The sequence below is a fragment of the Epinephelus lanceolatus genome, chromosome 5, assembly GCF_041903045.1.
Source record: "Epinephelus lanceolatus isolate andai-2023 chromosome 5, ASM4190304v1, whole genome shotgun sequence".
NCBI classification, from domain to species: domain Eukaryota; kingdom Metazoa; phylum Chordata; class Actinopteri; order Perciformes; family Serranidae; genus Epinephelus; species Epinephelus lanceolatus.
Window position 1 is genome coordinate 21,023,734 of NC_135738.1, and position 13,114 is coordinate 21,036,847.

General features: G+C 43.0%; 1 protein-coding gene across 1 annotated transcript; it reads left to right on the forward strand.

Moving 5' to 3' along the window:
* Window positions 1-613: 613 nt before the first annotated feature.
* c5h15orf39 (chromosome 5 C15orf39 homolog) lies at window positions 614-12,915 on the forward strand. The gene is made up of 3 exons (XM_033635921.2): window positions 614-907; window positions 4,038-7,299; window positions 10,950-12,915. Exons 2-3 carry the CDS (start codon window positions 4,080-4,082, stop codon window positions 12,053-12,055), a joined length of 4,326 nt encoding a protein of 1,441 aa, XP_033491812.2. The 5' UTR covers window positions 614-907; window positions 4,038-4,079; the 3' UTR covers window positions 12,056-12,915.
* Window positions 12,916-13,114: the final 199 nt, after the last annotated feature.

Consider the following 13,114-nt stretch of genomic DNA (forward strand, 5'->3'; position numbering starts at 1 on the left):
CTATCTATCTATCTATCTATCTACACACTGACAGTCTGGCTACAGCACTGTGCCTGCATGGATTTCAGCAAGCCTAACTATGGTGTTTTTAAGGGGAACTCTTGAATATGCTGCCACTAGTGTATCATCAGACTATTCTTGTTATTTGTCTTTATAAAGATGTTAAAATCCTTGACTTTTCCTGCACTTTACTCTCCATCAAAAGCACCAAAAGCTATGCAGAGTGACTCCATTCAAGTTCATTTTGTTGCAAAAATGCAGTAGAATAATGGACTCCCAGACTGCAAAAATAACATGCATGCATGAAAAGAGGCTCCCTTAACCCTGCTGCTTAAATTCCACTGAGTGAAATAGTAGCTAGATAAGATTATTTATTATTTTGGGGGGATCCCCTGGAGTAGCCTGAAGAATTTAGGGATCAAACTCTGCGTTTGTGATCAACAGAGAAAGGAGTGAGAAGTCAGGCTGGAGAAATCAATAGCACACACTTGTGTTATCAGTCACTGAATGAATAAACCCTAAGTTCACTTCAGGTGGCATCAGCAGCCAGCTGGCAGCCGGACACTGGGACGCGGCCAATAAAAGTGAGAAAGTGACAAGCGGGAAAAACGGCAGAAAACAAGCCGTGGATAGACAGTAGGGTGTGACTCCGCCTATTGATCAAAGACCATCCTCCTCCCTTTTGTCTTTTCTTCAGTTTGTTAACTTCTCTAAAAGCCGCGTGGACTTCGGCCGAGCCGCTCCAACCCTCTTTACGCAGGCCTTCATTTCATTTCGTGGGATTTTTTAGCGCATCCGGACTGACCCGGTCCACGGACAACACGCAGAGACCTTTCCTCCTCCTCCCTCTCAAGTTGTGTTTCATGGAGTCTTTGTGGAAATCATTGATTGTCAACACAGCAGCGAGGTAAGACAGCACATTAACAGCTACAGTCTTCATGTGTCCACATTAACAACACGTTATGATCCAAACAAATCGGGTCCAACAGAAACACACGTGGGCGTCTCTTCCATGAAAGCATGACATACTGTGAAACTATTTCATGTAGCCAAAGCATCGCACGGGTTTGAAATTGTGTTTTTCTTGCCCACAGTGTGGTTTTTAGCTTTACCGTGGTTTGCGACGCTTTCGCAGCCTGTATGGAAATGACTCGCACTGTGAGCGAGCCCCAGCGCACAGATTATTTTCATGTTATTTGCGTTTTGTTAAACTGAGCTGGCTGTTCATGCTGGCTGGACAACAAGGCTCATGTGTTCTCATGTAACCCCCCCCTGATAAGGACATATGTGCGCCCCAGAAGCTCCAAAAAAAAGCACAGAGACGCATTTTCTCACTAAGTTCCGTTTTTAAGTTCGGATGTGAGTCATTTTTATTGGTTACTTTGAGACTCTGTCACGTGAACCTGCTGTCACCTTCCAACATGTCCTGACCTGCAGACTTGAATTAATCATCGAGGCAATTATAGCCTAAAACTTTTACACAGACTACAAAGAAGTGACTTTTTTTACACTCTTTTCCCACGTGTTTGGAGATCAGCTTGTCAGTTTGGACCGTTTGCTTTCGGAAGTCACACTCTCCATCACCCTTGCCCTACACATCTGGGAGTGCGGACACACACACACAACACAGTCTACACACACACACACGCACTCACACTTCAGAGTGCGGCTTTCAGTCCGTTGAAAACAACCCCCTGAACAGTTTCCTCCATGCACACAAACCACACTCCTCCTCGCTACACGCAGATAGGCCATCGCTCTGTACTTCTCTGAAAGGTGTCAACAGGATGAACTGATAACATCTGTGTGCACTACGTGGCTGTCTGTGTGCTGTTGTCTGAGCCTGGATTTGGTTTTAATGAGGCCTGTGTGGGGCTGCAGTGAGGGTTTGGTGTTAATGTCACCCCCCCCCCCCCCCATCACAGCCTGAGATATTATTGGCATCATTTCATTTTTATATACAGTATGTTTGTGAGATGTAGGCTGTGTGTTGAATGGATCTGATGCAGCTGTTTCAACATATATTGGCAGATGTTATGCTCTGAATTTGGCTGCCTGTCAAAAGACAACAGGGGTGTTTTGCACTATGATCTGTTAGTTTTAGGGGGTACACTGGAAATGACTGTCCACAAGCGGGAAAAGAAATTTAGTAACACCACCTACAGATGCTGTGGTGTAGGCTAACATTTAAACAGCTTATTGAGATTCAATATTCAAATGTTTCACTTTGTCTGTAGATTTTTATATGTGTGACAATACATGAACATGCCTAAATATTCTCAGATGAACTGATGACTCATAGTTTGATAAATAAAGTGTTGATAATAAATTATCACGTGATGAGGTCATCTTTCCTTCTCCTCCTACACCAAGCTGACAGTGTCAGGCAGATAGTGCATGTGCACAAGTTGTTGCGCTGTGTTGCATTCAAGGGCCTGTTGGAAAAGCAGGTGTTAGGAATTGGAGCATGCATAAATATTATGATTTAATGATTCTCACTGGTGTTGAAGTTCCCATGAGGTGTTCATAGATAATAAAGAAGCCTACAGTTATTTATAAAATGTAAGCTGACATAATCTGTTGATCAATCAGCAACTAGTCTGATAATTGATTAATCATTTAAGTTAATTTTCAAGCTGAAATGCGAAACACATTAGTTCCAGCTCTCAGTCATAAGGATTTGCTGCTTTTCTCTCTCTTAAATGATAATAAACTGAATATCCTGATTAATGGTCGGACAAGAAAAGCTTTGTGCTGTGTGTCTAATTTTATTTATAGTGTCTTGACCAACTTGACAGGAACGTGTGTCCATATTATAAGAAGCAGAGCAGTGTATGGAGTATTTGTGGCTCAGCTGTGACGGGCAAATATCTGTCAAAGAACATAAAAAATCCACTTTTTTTAAAAAAAAAATAGAAATTAATTTGCGAGCATGGTTTATCAGACTGAGCATAAATATTAGTTTCCACCCATTTGTAGTATAATAGAGTATTGCACAACATCCATTAAAGCAGTGCAGAAATGATTAATCCAGATTCACTGGATGCAGTGTGTGAGGATTTGCTGTTGTGTTTTTTGTTAAATATCATATTAAACTAAATATTTGTGGCCTTTGGATGGTTGGTTCAATCACCATGAGTACTGGAAAACTATGATGGTCACTTCTTTAAAAAAAAAAATTGTTGACAAAAAACAGCACATTAACTGAAAGGGAAAATAACTGTTAGCTGCAGCCCTACATGGGAGAAGTGTATGGAAAAAGGAAGTGGGGTATGACTCAGGGTTTGTGGCAGGAGAAAGCAGAACAGAAACATAGAGCCCACTGTGGTGTTGAGTCGCAGAACAGTAACACAAGATGAGAAGCGCATGTCAGATCAGGCGTCAGGCGATAATAAGTTCTGGTTTGATAACAGTGAGACTGAAGCTCTTCGTTGTGACATGACGATTGTGACATCTGAAATGAGCCGTGAAAAAAAAAAAACACATGAAATATGACTAAAAATACAGTATCACGGTATTTCAGTACCGCTGTCATTTTTTCTATTCACAGACGTGGCCTTGAAGTAAAGACTCAATCACACGTTAATGTTTTATCACACCATAACCGGTTGTGCTCGAGGCTTCATCATGAGAGCTGTTTTGTTTGTTGCAACATGTGGCAACTATCACATTGTTGATCTGTAGGAAACTGATTCACTAGTATTCCTTGCATAAGTGTCAAGTTATGAATCGGCCTCACACATTTTTGCTTCTTTGCTGCTTGTTGCGTTATGCTTCCACCTATGTGCACCGGCTGATAAGGGTGTATGTGACATACATGTGATAAGCCACAAGATTCTCCAAAGTTGATAAAATGCCTCCAGCTAGTTGTTATCTAATGATGACTTCTTTATGTGTGCTAGCTGTTTGGGTTTGAGGTGTGCTGCCTGATGTTTGAGGTGGGAGTTTATTCAAGAAAAAAAGATTATTTGAACCAATCTCGCGCAGATTTTAATCAATGAATGCTAGTTTCTAATTGTTGTATTTTATATTCGTAGGTCTGGAGCCTTATCATTGCAACACCATAACAAAGTTACTACATGATGAGCAGCCAGCCGATGCACACCGTCGTTGACCCAGTGTTTCGAAGCAAGATGCCATTATTTGACGGGACCATAGCATCCACAGGACTGTCAAAGCCACCAAATATGTCTGGTTTTCTGGGTAAGCAGGCACTGCAGTACAGCGGGGCCTACTTCGCTTATGATCCCAGAGGAAAGGACGGAGCAGGATTCATTCCTCCTTGGAGCAACTCAAAGACCTCCCTACTGGATGGCAGAAGTCCTGTGAGTCACCTCTCTGGCATGGAGGGCCCGAACCACATCATTTACAGGCAAGACAGCAATTCTTCAGAGGAAGGCCATTCTTCCTCTCTGTATCACGCCCCGGTAAAACAGGGCTTTACATTATACACCAAAAGTCCTGGGGTCAGCAGTCCTACAGCTGCCGCACCAGCGGCTCTTGGAAAACAAAAAAACAGAGGTGAAAAATCATCTCCCACATCTGACAACCCTGTTTACTTGGCAGTTCCTAAGCCAGTTTATATGCATAACCCCTGCTGTAATGAACTGGGTTGCATGTTAGGACACAGATACAGTGTGGAACATGGCTCTCCGAGGATACCAAACACTGTATATGAGCATGATTGGATGCAGACTGATGCTCACTACACTGACAGACTGCCCGTGCAGAGGAAAGCACAAGACACACTGCTGCAGCAGAAAGGTTTACAGTTTGAGCCCAGCTCAGAACCACTAAAGAGGACTGTGGAGACTTACAGCCCAGGTAGAGCAAGGACTTTTCCTGCTGTGATCGACCCAAACTACAGCAGCTACCCCTGCACCCCGACCCGCACACTGTTTGGTTCTCTAAGTGAGCAGAGCCAGCGTTTACAGACTTCCCCCAGAGGCTACCCCAGCATATACTCCTCCCATCCCACATATGAGCACATGACCTCAGAGGTTTATCAGGAACATTCTCCCATGTCCAAATATGGCCAGCTAACACAGCACCCGATGTTTTACTATCCCCGGGCAAATGTGGAGGTAGAAAACAGGACACAGTGTAAAGATATTGGTAGTAAGCAGAGAGAAGATGTGCCTGTTATTCTCAAACACACACTCTCAACCCCCCGGGAGCATTACATAGTGCCTCAGTCGCTTCATGGTGAAATTCCTTTGCCCAGCACTGAAACATTGCCAAATCATGCCTTGATGAGAGGCTTTGACTACGCATATTATGCAGTTCCAAGATTTCATTTACATGCAAGCCAAATCAGAGCCCCCCTAAAAAGGCAACGTGCATCACCAAGCTTGCAGTCTAGTCGCATTAATGTTTCCCCATCCAGCCAATACACAGAGCACCCGTTGGCCTCTGCAGCCAGCCTACAAAAGGACAAACCAAGCGCAAGCCTGCGTGTTGACCAATCACGTACCACCTCACCACTCCTACGTATAGACCAAACCAGTCCTACTAGATGTGTAAGTCAGTCTAGCGTCTCACCATCCAGCATACAATTAAACAGATTTTTCCCCCCACTCACCAGCATGCACTTAGAGCGACCTGTCCTTCCACCGACTGCGTTGAACATGGACAGAATCCTGGACCATTCCTCCTGTGTGTCCCAGAAACAGCCAAAAAGCCTTCCTGTCTCCCCAGCAGCATGGCTGCCCCGGTCTCCGCATCACAGCTCAGATCAAATCCACGCAGATGTACCTAATGGCGCAAATGTCCGAAAAATTATTTATTCCCCTGCTGTTTCACCAGGAAACAAACACAAGGACCCTGTGTCCAGTTCAGGCAACGCTGTTCTCAAAGCGTGTCTGAAGAGAAGTATCTCTCACTCATCTTCACCCATCAAAATAAAAGAAGAGGATAGGGATGTATATGAAGTGGAACTCATTAAGAAACGACAAAAGGTGGAAACGGGAAAAGTAGAATTAGGACATAAAACCGACTCTCCTCCCATGCCAGTCATTGACACTGTCTTCAGTCTGGCACCTTACCAAGCCTACCTGCAGGCCTCTGGAGTGTTATTTCCAGGCAGAGTACCTCAGAGGACTGTCCAGTCACCCCAGCACCATGAAGTCAAAACCAAGCCAGATCTCAAAGACAAAAGGCCAGATCGAGATGAACAGCAGCCCGTTGTCTGTCTGGTTTCCAAAAAAATCTGTACAGATACTCCACCAAAGAAGCCTGCTGTAGAAATGCTTGAATCCAAAAATATAAAAGTGGAAAAGGCAGATCCATCAGACACAGACAAGTCTGCAGAGACTCCTGTTAGTCAAAGGGACTGCAGCAAAGTAACGATAAAAAAGGAGCTTGAAGAGACCGGCTCATGCAGCAGTGGGCCCATGGTGGTGATAAAGAAATGTGAACCTGATGAATTTGAAAGTAAACCCTCATTAGCAGATAAAAAAGAGACTTCACATGAGTCCAAACCTGGTGAGGTGGCTGCACAGATGAACTCATCTTCTCATGGTGATGCATGCACACTGAACAAACAGGTGGTCACAGTGCAACCCAAATCCATTACTCCACCTCAGCCACCTGAGAGCAAACGAAATTTCAAAAACATTCCCCCTCAGTGTCTGAAACTTTCCACCTGCAATATAATTCTCCGTGATGCAAAGCTTTCCAGCCCTGTTCCAACCTCAGAGAAGCCACCTGCGAAGAGGATAACTGAATTCACACCAAACCTAGAGCTCCAAATCCCTGTCCGCAAGCACTTCTTTGAGTTGCACAGCTCCCTCTGCAAGCTGGTATCCAACATTGTGTCGGCCTCTTCAGAGCAGGAGCTCAGAACCTGGTTGTCTCAGCTGGAACTGACTGAACCGTTATCTCCTTCAACCAAAGTCCAGAAAGTTTCCTGTTTGTTGGGAGTAAAAGCGCGGGAGGCGTGGCTCAATGAGGAGATGAAGTCAGCGCTCCATAAGGTCCTGGAGAGGTTGCGAGAGTACACCACCCAGGAGCGCTGTCCTTTCCCACATGTCATGCGGACGGGAGCGGTGTTCCTCCCCATGCTTGTGGTGAAGGAGCTGCTGTTTCCAACAGTCCAGGGCAGCTTCATCGACCAGGTCCTGCAGGAGCACAAAGTGGAGCTGCGGCCCACCACGCTCTCCGAAGAAAAGATCCTCATCCAGCTCCATAAACGAGCCTGCTCCTCCAGGCTCAGGAAACTGATGTCCCTCAAACACCTGCCTGACATCTACGCTGATGTGGTCAACCTTCTGTATCACGCCTGTGTCTGCAAACATTTGGGTGAGTGCGTGTTCACTTCAGAGTTACTGAGATCGTGTTATGTGATTAGAAATGAAGGAAACAGGCATTGCAGTTATGTAATGTCGGTTACAGACATCTTAATTTAGTCCTTCGTCCATCTGTTTTCCAAATGAATGTTGTTCTGGGGGTGGCATTATGGTAATTTGTCCCTTTTTAAGTGTCATCAAGCCAGACAAATTAGAGGTGTTTCAGTAAGCATAAGTTGTGTTAATTACTCCTCATGGGGAAATGCTGGATGCAACTATGCATTTGGCCAACACTGAAGTAAACAAATGCTCATGAAGGAGGCAGGAAATGACCAAATAATGGACAGTTATTTTAGGGGCGTGCATACACAGGCATGCATGTTTTTATAAATATCACACAGGTTATTTTTTTCAGTAACTACAGCACTTCTTCATGAGCAAGATTGCAATGCATGTTGTCAGTTAAGTAAAGTTTAATCGGTCAGGCAGCTATAAAAATGTAGCTCTTCACCTCAGTCATGATCGAAAAGTAAAACGTAGGTGTAATAAGGGTTCCTACTGTTTTTTTTCTGAAAGATCATAAGACTCACTGAGATGGTTCTTATGATAGTGTTTCAGATAGAGGTTCAGGAAAATGTTTGTTCCATGCACAAATACTTAGAAAGATTATACCTCTAGTTTGACCATGTGATATGTGCAACATGACTGCCCAAGCAACAGAGTTTCCTGCCTTTCCTCGCATATTTCTGGAAATCCCCATTGGATAGATGGCATGATTTACTGATTCCTCTGGATTTTTTTTTATAACGCATCGTATTTTGACTGTTAACTGTATCTTGGTTTTCCCTCATGCAGCCTTTAGTGATCATATTTTTCTGCATTTTTGGCCCTTCTGTGAAGAACAAATCACAATAAACGAGAAATATTCAATATAAAATTATTTATTTTTTGCAGAATCAACCTCACCTGATGTCCAAAAGAGAGTCCAGGTATACTTGTTTTTTATGTTGTCCCTCAATCTCACTACTCTTTTGCTTTTTCTGATTAGAACGCAGGACACCTTTCTGCTAACCTTCAGTAACTAATCACAGGAAGTTGCATGATTGCATCACACTTGTTATGGTGGGTGGAGGGAACGGAGCTGGGTTATTTGTGGAAAAATGAGGCTCTCCTTCATGATTTCTGTTCGACTGTATTGTTGGACCTTAAAGATTGTGAGGCAGGCTGTTGGATCACATTACCGGAGGAAGGAAGTGACAGCCTGCTCCACACACGGGGGGATTAACTGTGGCACATTCTGAGCAGATCAGAAGATGGTGATCATCATTTTTTAACAGACCAGGGAACTGGTCTGTTAAAAAACCTGCATCTCTGCGGTTAAGTCTTAAAGAGAAGTGAGACTAAACAACTTGTGTGGGAAAACAGGGTTTAAAAGATAAGGTCAGCAATATTCTATATTTTTGTTATTGTCAACTATTCCCATGAAAAGACCAAAACCAACAATGTGTTTCTGTCTCTTGGTACTTTCTGACTTCCCCAGCCTGTATGTGGATCTCAGCCACAAGCCCATTTGTTCCTACTAAATACTATTTAAAAACAAAACAAAGGGTCACAAATATTTAATTTATTTATGTACCCTTCATTTAACCAGGAGAGTCCCACTGAGATTAAGATTCTCTTTTTTTAAGGGAGACCTGGCCGAGACAGGCAGCAGCATAAATAAAAATAGTTACAGATCAGAAAACACAAAAGAGACTAAATTAAAAGGAACTAAATAACAAGCTCCGGAAATTCAGATTTCTAGAGAAATTAAGAGTTAGTTTCATAACCAGGTAAATATAGAATGTGGCATCTTGAGAAATCCGCCTCCAATTCTTTTTAATTTTAGATTCAGAAGCATCAAAAAACAGAAATAACAAAGTACGTGTTTACTGTAATCTATGCTTTTCAACATATAAATCAGCAACGTTACAAAAAAGTATTTAACAAGACGATTCATTGAGTTGCAACATATTGTGTGCAGAGGCTGCAGAATACACAAATACCCTTTTTCCAATATCTGTATGAGCATTTGGAACAGACGGCATAAAGTCCTGAAAACACACAGAGTACTATCTGGCACTTATCTGTGTGATAAAGACATATAGCTAGAATTGGAGCAGTCCAAGATTTGCCTTAAAGGTGCACTAATGACAGAGCAGGCCATCCTACCTGAGCGTAGTACCCACAGTGGTGAGTCAGAGCTTTACAGTTTGTAATCAGAAATATATTTCGTTTTTTAAGAGGCTCCATGATTTGCTAAAACTGCCAGACACTGTAGTTTTTACAATTGTTATAAATATTGGATTTGTTTGGATTATTTCCAGTTGCACATTTGGTGTCAGTGGTGTAGTGGTAGTTGATGAGGTGGGTGTATGACTAGGTGGAGGAAGTGGGTATACTTCTCCATATATTCTAATCGATTAGATATAAGCAGACAGAAAAAGAGGTGGGTATATCCTGTGCGTATACCCCCACTACATCAGTGTTTGGTGAACTCGTGAGTATATTTGGCTTCAGTATGGTGCACATGGGGTTGACTCAAACTACAGTGCTGATGTTCATCATTATGAAGGAGCATGTCATCCAGTGCAGTGGTTTGGATCGCTTGTGTGTTTTAAATCAGCTACATCAGGCTTTGTTTGCACAGAACAATTCATTTTTTGTTCTCGTCTATTCATGGGATTTGTTGACAATAACAGAACTCTGGCACACAGTCTGCTACACATGCAGTTTCAAGAGATTTAACTGGGAACGTTTCGGTACAGAGACCTTCAAGAGGTTATTTTAACCTGATGGAGGTCTCTGTTCTCAATAAATCTCTTCTAATTAAAAGTGTAGGAGACTGTGCGCAAGTTCTTTGTTCCACTAAAGTCAGCCCGTGATCATCTCAGACACACCTGTCCTCCTACAGGTGTGCAGAAGTTTTACTTTTTACTAACATATAAACTATCACCAGATGTCCTTTAAATCACCTTTTAACTTTGTGTCCTTCGACAGCTATTATTGTATTTGGCACATGCATTTTCTAACCGAATTGAGTTTAATCGAGTTTCCGTTCACTGCTGACTTTATTAACAGTTCACATGATTTGGGAGCACTTGACTTTGGTATTGAACATTTCCCTTGTCTCACTCTGGCCTCACCGCTGTTTTATCCCTGACTGATAGCACCCCTTCTAGCAGCTGACTGTTTTCCCAGCCTTCGTGTTTACTCCCACAGCCTTCCATTCTGTCTGTGTTTAAAAGGGTGTTTCATGGTTGAGGATCATGCTGTCCAATCACCCGGTCTGCTGATATTAATAGAATAGCTTCTCATTGTTCTTGTGTGCTGAGTAAGCGCTATGGGAGCATTGATTTGTCAACCTGTATGGAGGTGTTGGACTTTGTGGTTGCTGGTTTGCTTTTTGGGAACCATCTGTTGGGAAACAAAGTGAATGCATTTATTTTATTTGTTTTTTGTGTGTGTCATAAATCCTGAACGTCCACTTGGATATGATCCCTCCCTGATTACTAAATCAATTCTATAACCTCTTTAACTTGCCTTCCCATTTTGTTAACAACCTCATTTTTATTTCTGGTATTCATTTGACCTCTCTTGATTGCCGTATTCCTTGTATTGCAGGATTAGATGTGGACGTTCCTGTGGACGGAGAAAAAGATGAAGGTTACGAGACCATCAGCTGCAGGACTCCAGTACTTTCAGACATCACTGCCTCACAAGCCTCGCCCTCAGAGTCACACCCACAGAGACATGAGGAGGACCAGGAGACAAAATCAGATTTGATCAGGAATAGAACAATGGGCAGGATTAAGAGCAGTTCGAGGCGTTTGTTTTTGAGCAACAGTTTGTCAGATGAGGATGAGGCAGATGACGCAGAGACGACTGTAAGTGAAGGCAAGCTGAATGCACTTAGTGAGGAGAACTGGAGTGGACATCAGTGTGAGGGGACGGATAATGGAGGCAGTGACTGTTTGGTTGCGGAGCAGGATTCTTTGCTCATTCCCCTTAGCACAACCTCTGAGAATTCATGGATGTGCCCTTTAACCTTGGACAATCTCCATCCATCTCGCAGTGACACGGAAGCAGAGGAATACTCCAGCCTGCAGCCTGTAAGAGCCAAATCTCCAGGTAGATCCAAGAGCTGCTCAGGCATGATTCTCAAACTGAGGAGGATGTTTAGCGAAGGACTAGACAGAAAAAAGGCCTGCTACCAAGCAATCTCAGACTCAGGGACGTTTGCTGAACCTTCCCTCTCACAGACTGATGATAAGGAGGGAGAAGTGAGCAGTGAACGGGACCTTCACAGGCCCAAAGTAACCCACAGGTGGCAGAGAACAGGAAGCTTCTCTCACGCATTAAGACCTCTCCGCAGCTCTTCGAAAAGAAAACACAGATCGCTCTTAAAGATCAAATACTGCCCCTACTTGTCCGCCTGCCACAGCGCCGAGCACAGGAGGCGCTGGGTGCTGCGCTCGGCTGTCCAGAGGGCTCGGAGGGCCATGAGGTTGTACTACCCAGACCTTGTGGGTAAAAGGATTCGCCATCTGTATGAAGAAGACGACAAGTCAGAGGTGTGGTACAGAGGGGAAGTGCTGCGTATCCATGAGGCCCACACCAACCCTCTAAAGACTATATTTGAGGTCAGGTATGACAGCGAGCCAGAGTGGAAGTACTACCTAGAGCTACTGATAGATTATAAAAAAGGCTGGCTGAAAATCGAAGACTAGTTCCGCCACACAAATGCCGAGGTGTCAATTTTGCTTTTGGTCACATCACTGAGTGCAATCATTTTTTTTAATTGTTTTATCTCTCAACTGTCTATTTTTTTTTACTCGCCAACAACAGGCCGATGAGTCTTAAATATCTGCCGGGCCTCCTCAGGAATGAAGTTGGACAGGATATTTTTTTGTAACGAGGTCAGCTAAACATTCTTTGTCACTTGATAGCTGCACAGTGCATAATTAGGGACTGACTGTAGCCATGGTGCAACATCCTGTAGATGTTTTATTTTAAGTGCTAATCGTCTTTGACACATCTGTCTTTGGCTTTTCTAGTTTGTACACAAATGAGATTGTGGTTATGCGAAAGACCTCGCTTAATTTAAGTGTCCATTAGATTATTTCAAACTTCCATTGTGAGTAATTAAATTGGGTATTTATTATCTTCATTATCCACTTTCCTGGTTTGAAAAAAAGTGAAGTTAGTGACTGGTAGATTTTCTATTTTTACTTTGCGAAACCAGCAAATGACAAAGACATTTATAAAAGGTTTTACTGTCAACAGTGCCAGCCACGTGTATATAGGTTTACAGTAGAGTCATTATTATGACACATTTATTATTAGCAGAGTGATTTTTACCCTGATGAATGTTGTTTTTATTGTGTGTAAGTGAAGCTGTACAGGCATTTATGTAGTTCTGTTTCGCTGCTCGAGATGTCCCCATGTCATAGTGTTTGAATCACTGTGAACCTTCAAGACTTTCACCTCAAGTCATGTTTTAATTTTGTATAATTTGCTTAGACGTTTGCAGATGAGTTTGTTCAAAGCATTATTCTCACCGTTGTCTTAAATAAATGTTTGTAATGAGTCCGTGTTTTATGTCGTGCTGTTGAAATGGTTTTTGGACTACTCAATGAAGCTTTTTTTACTCCCCTGTGTTGCATGGGATTTCTTGAATATTAAGGTAACGTGAACATACTGCTAAACCCACTGAGATTACCAGCTAGACACAATTACACAGTGACACAGTGAATGTGTTTTGCTTCCCATTACATCAGCGTAGTTGC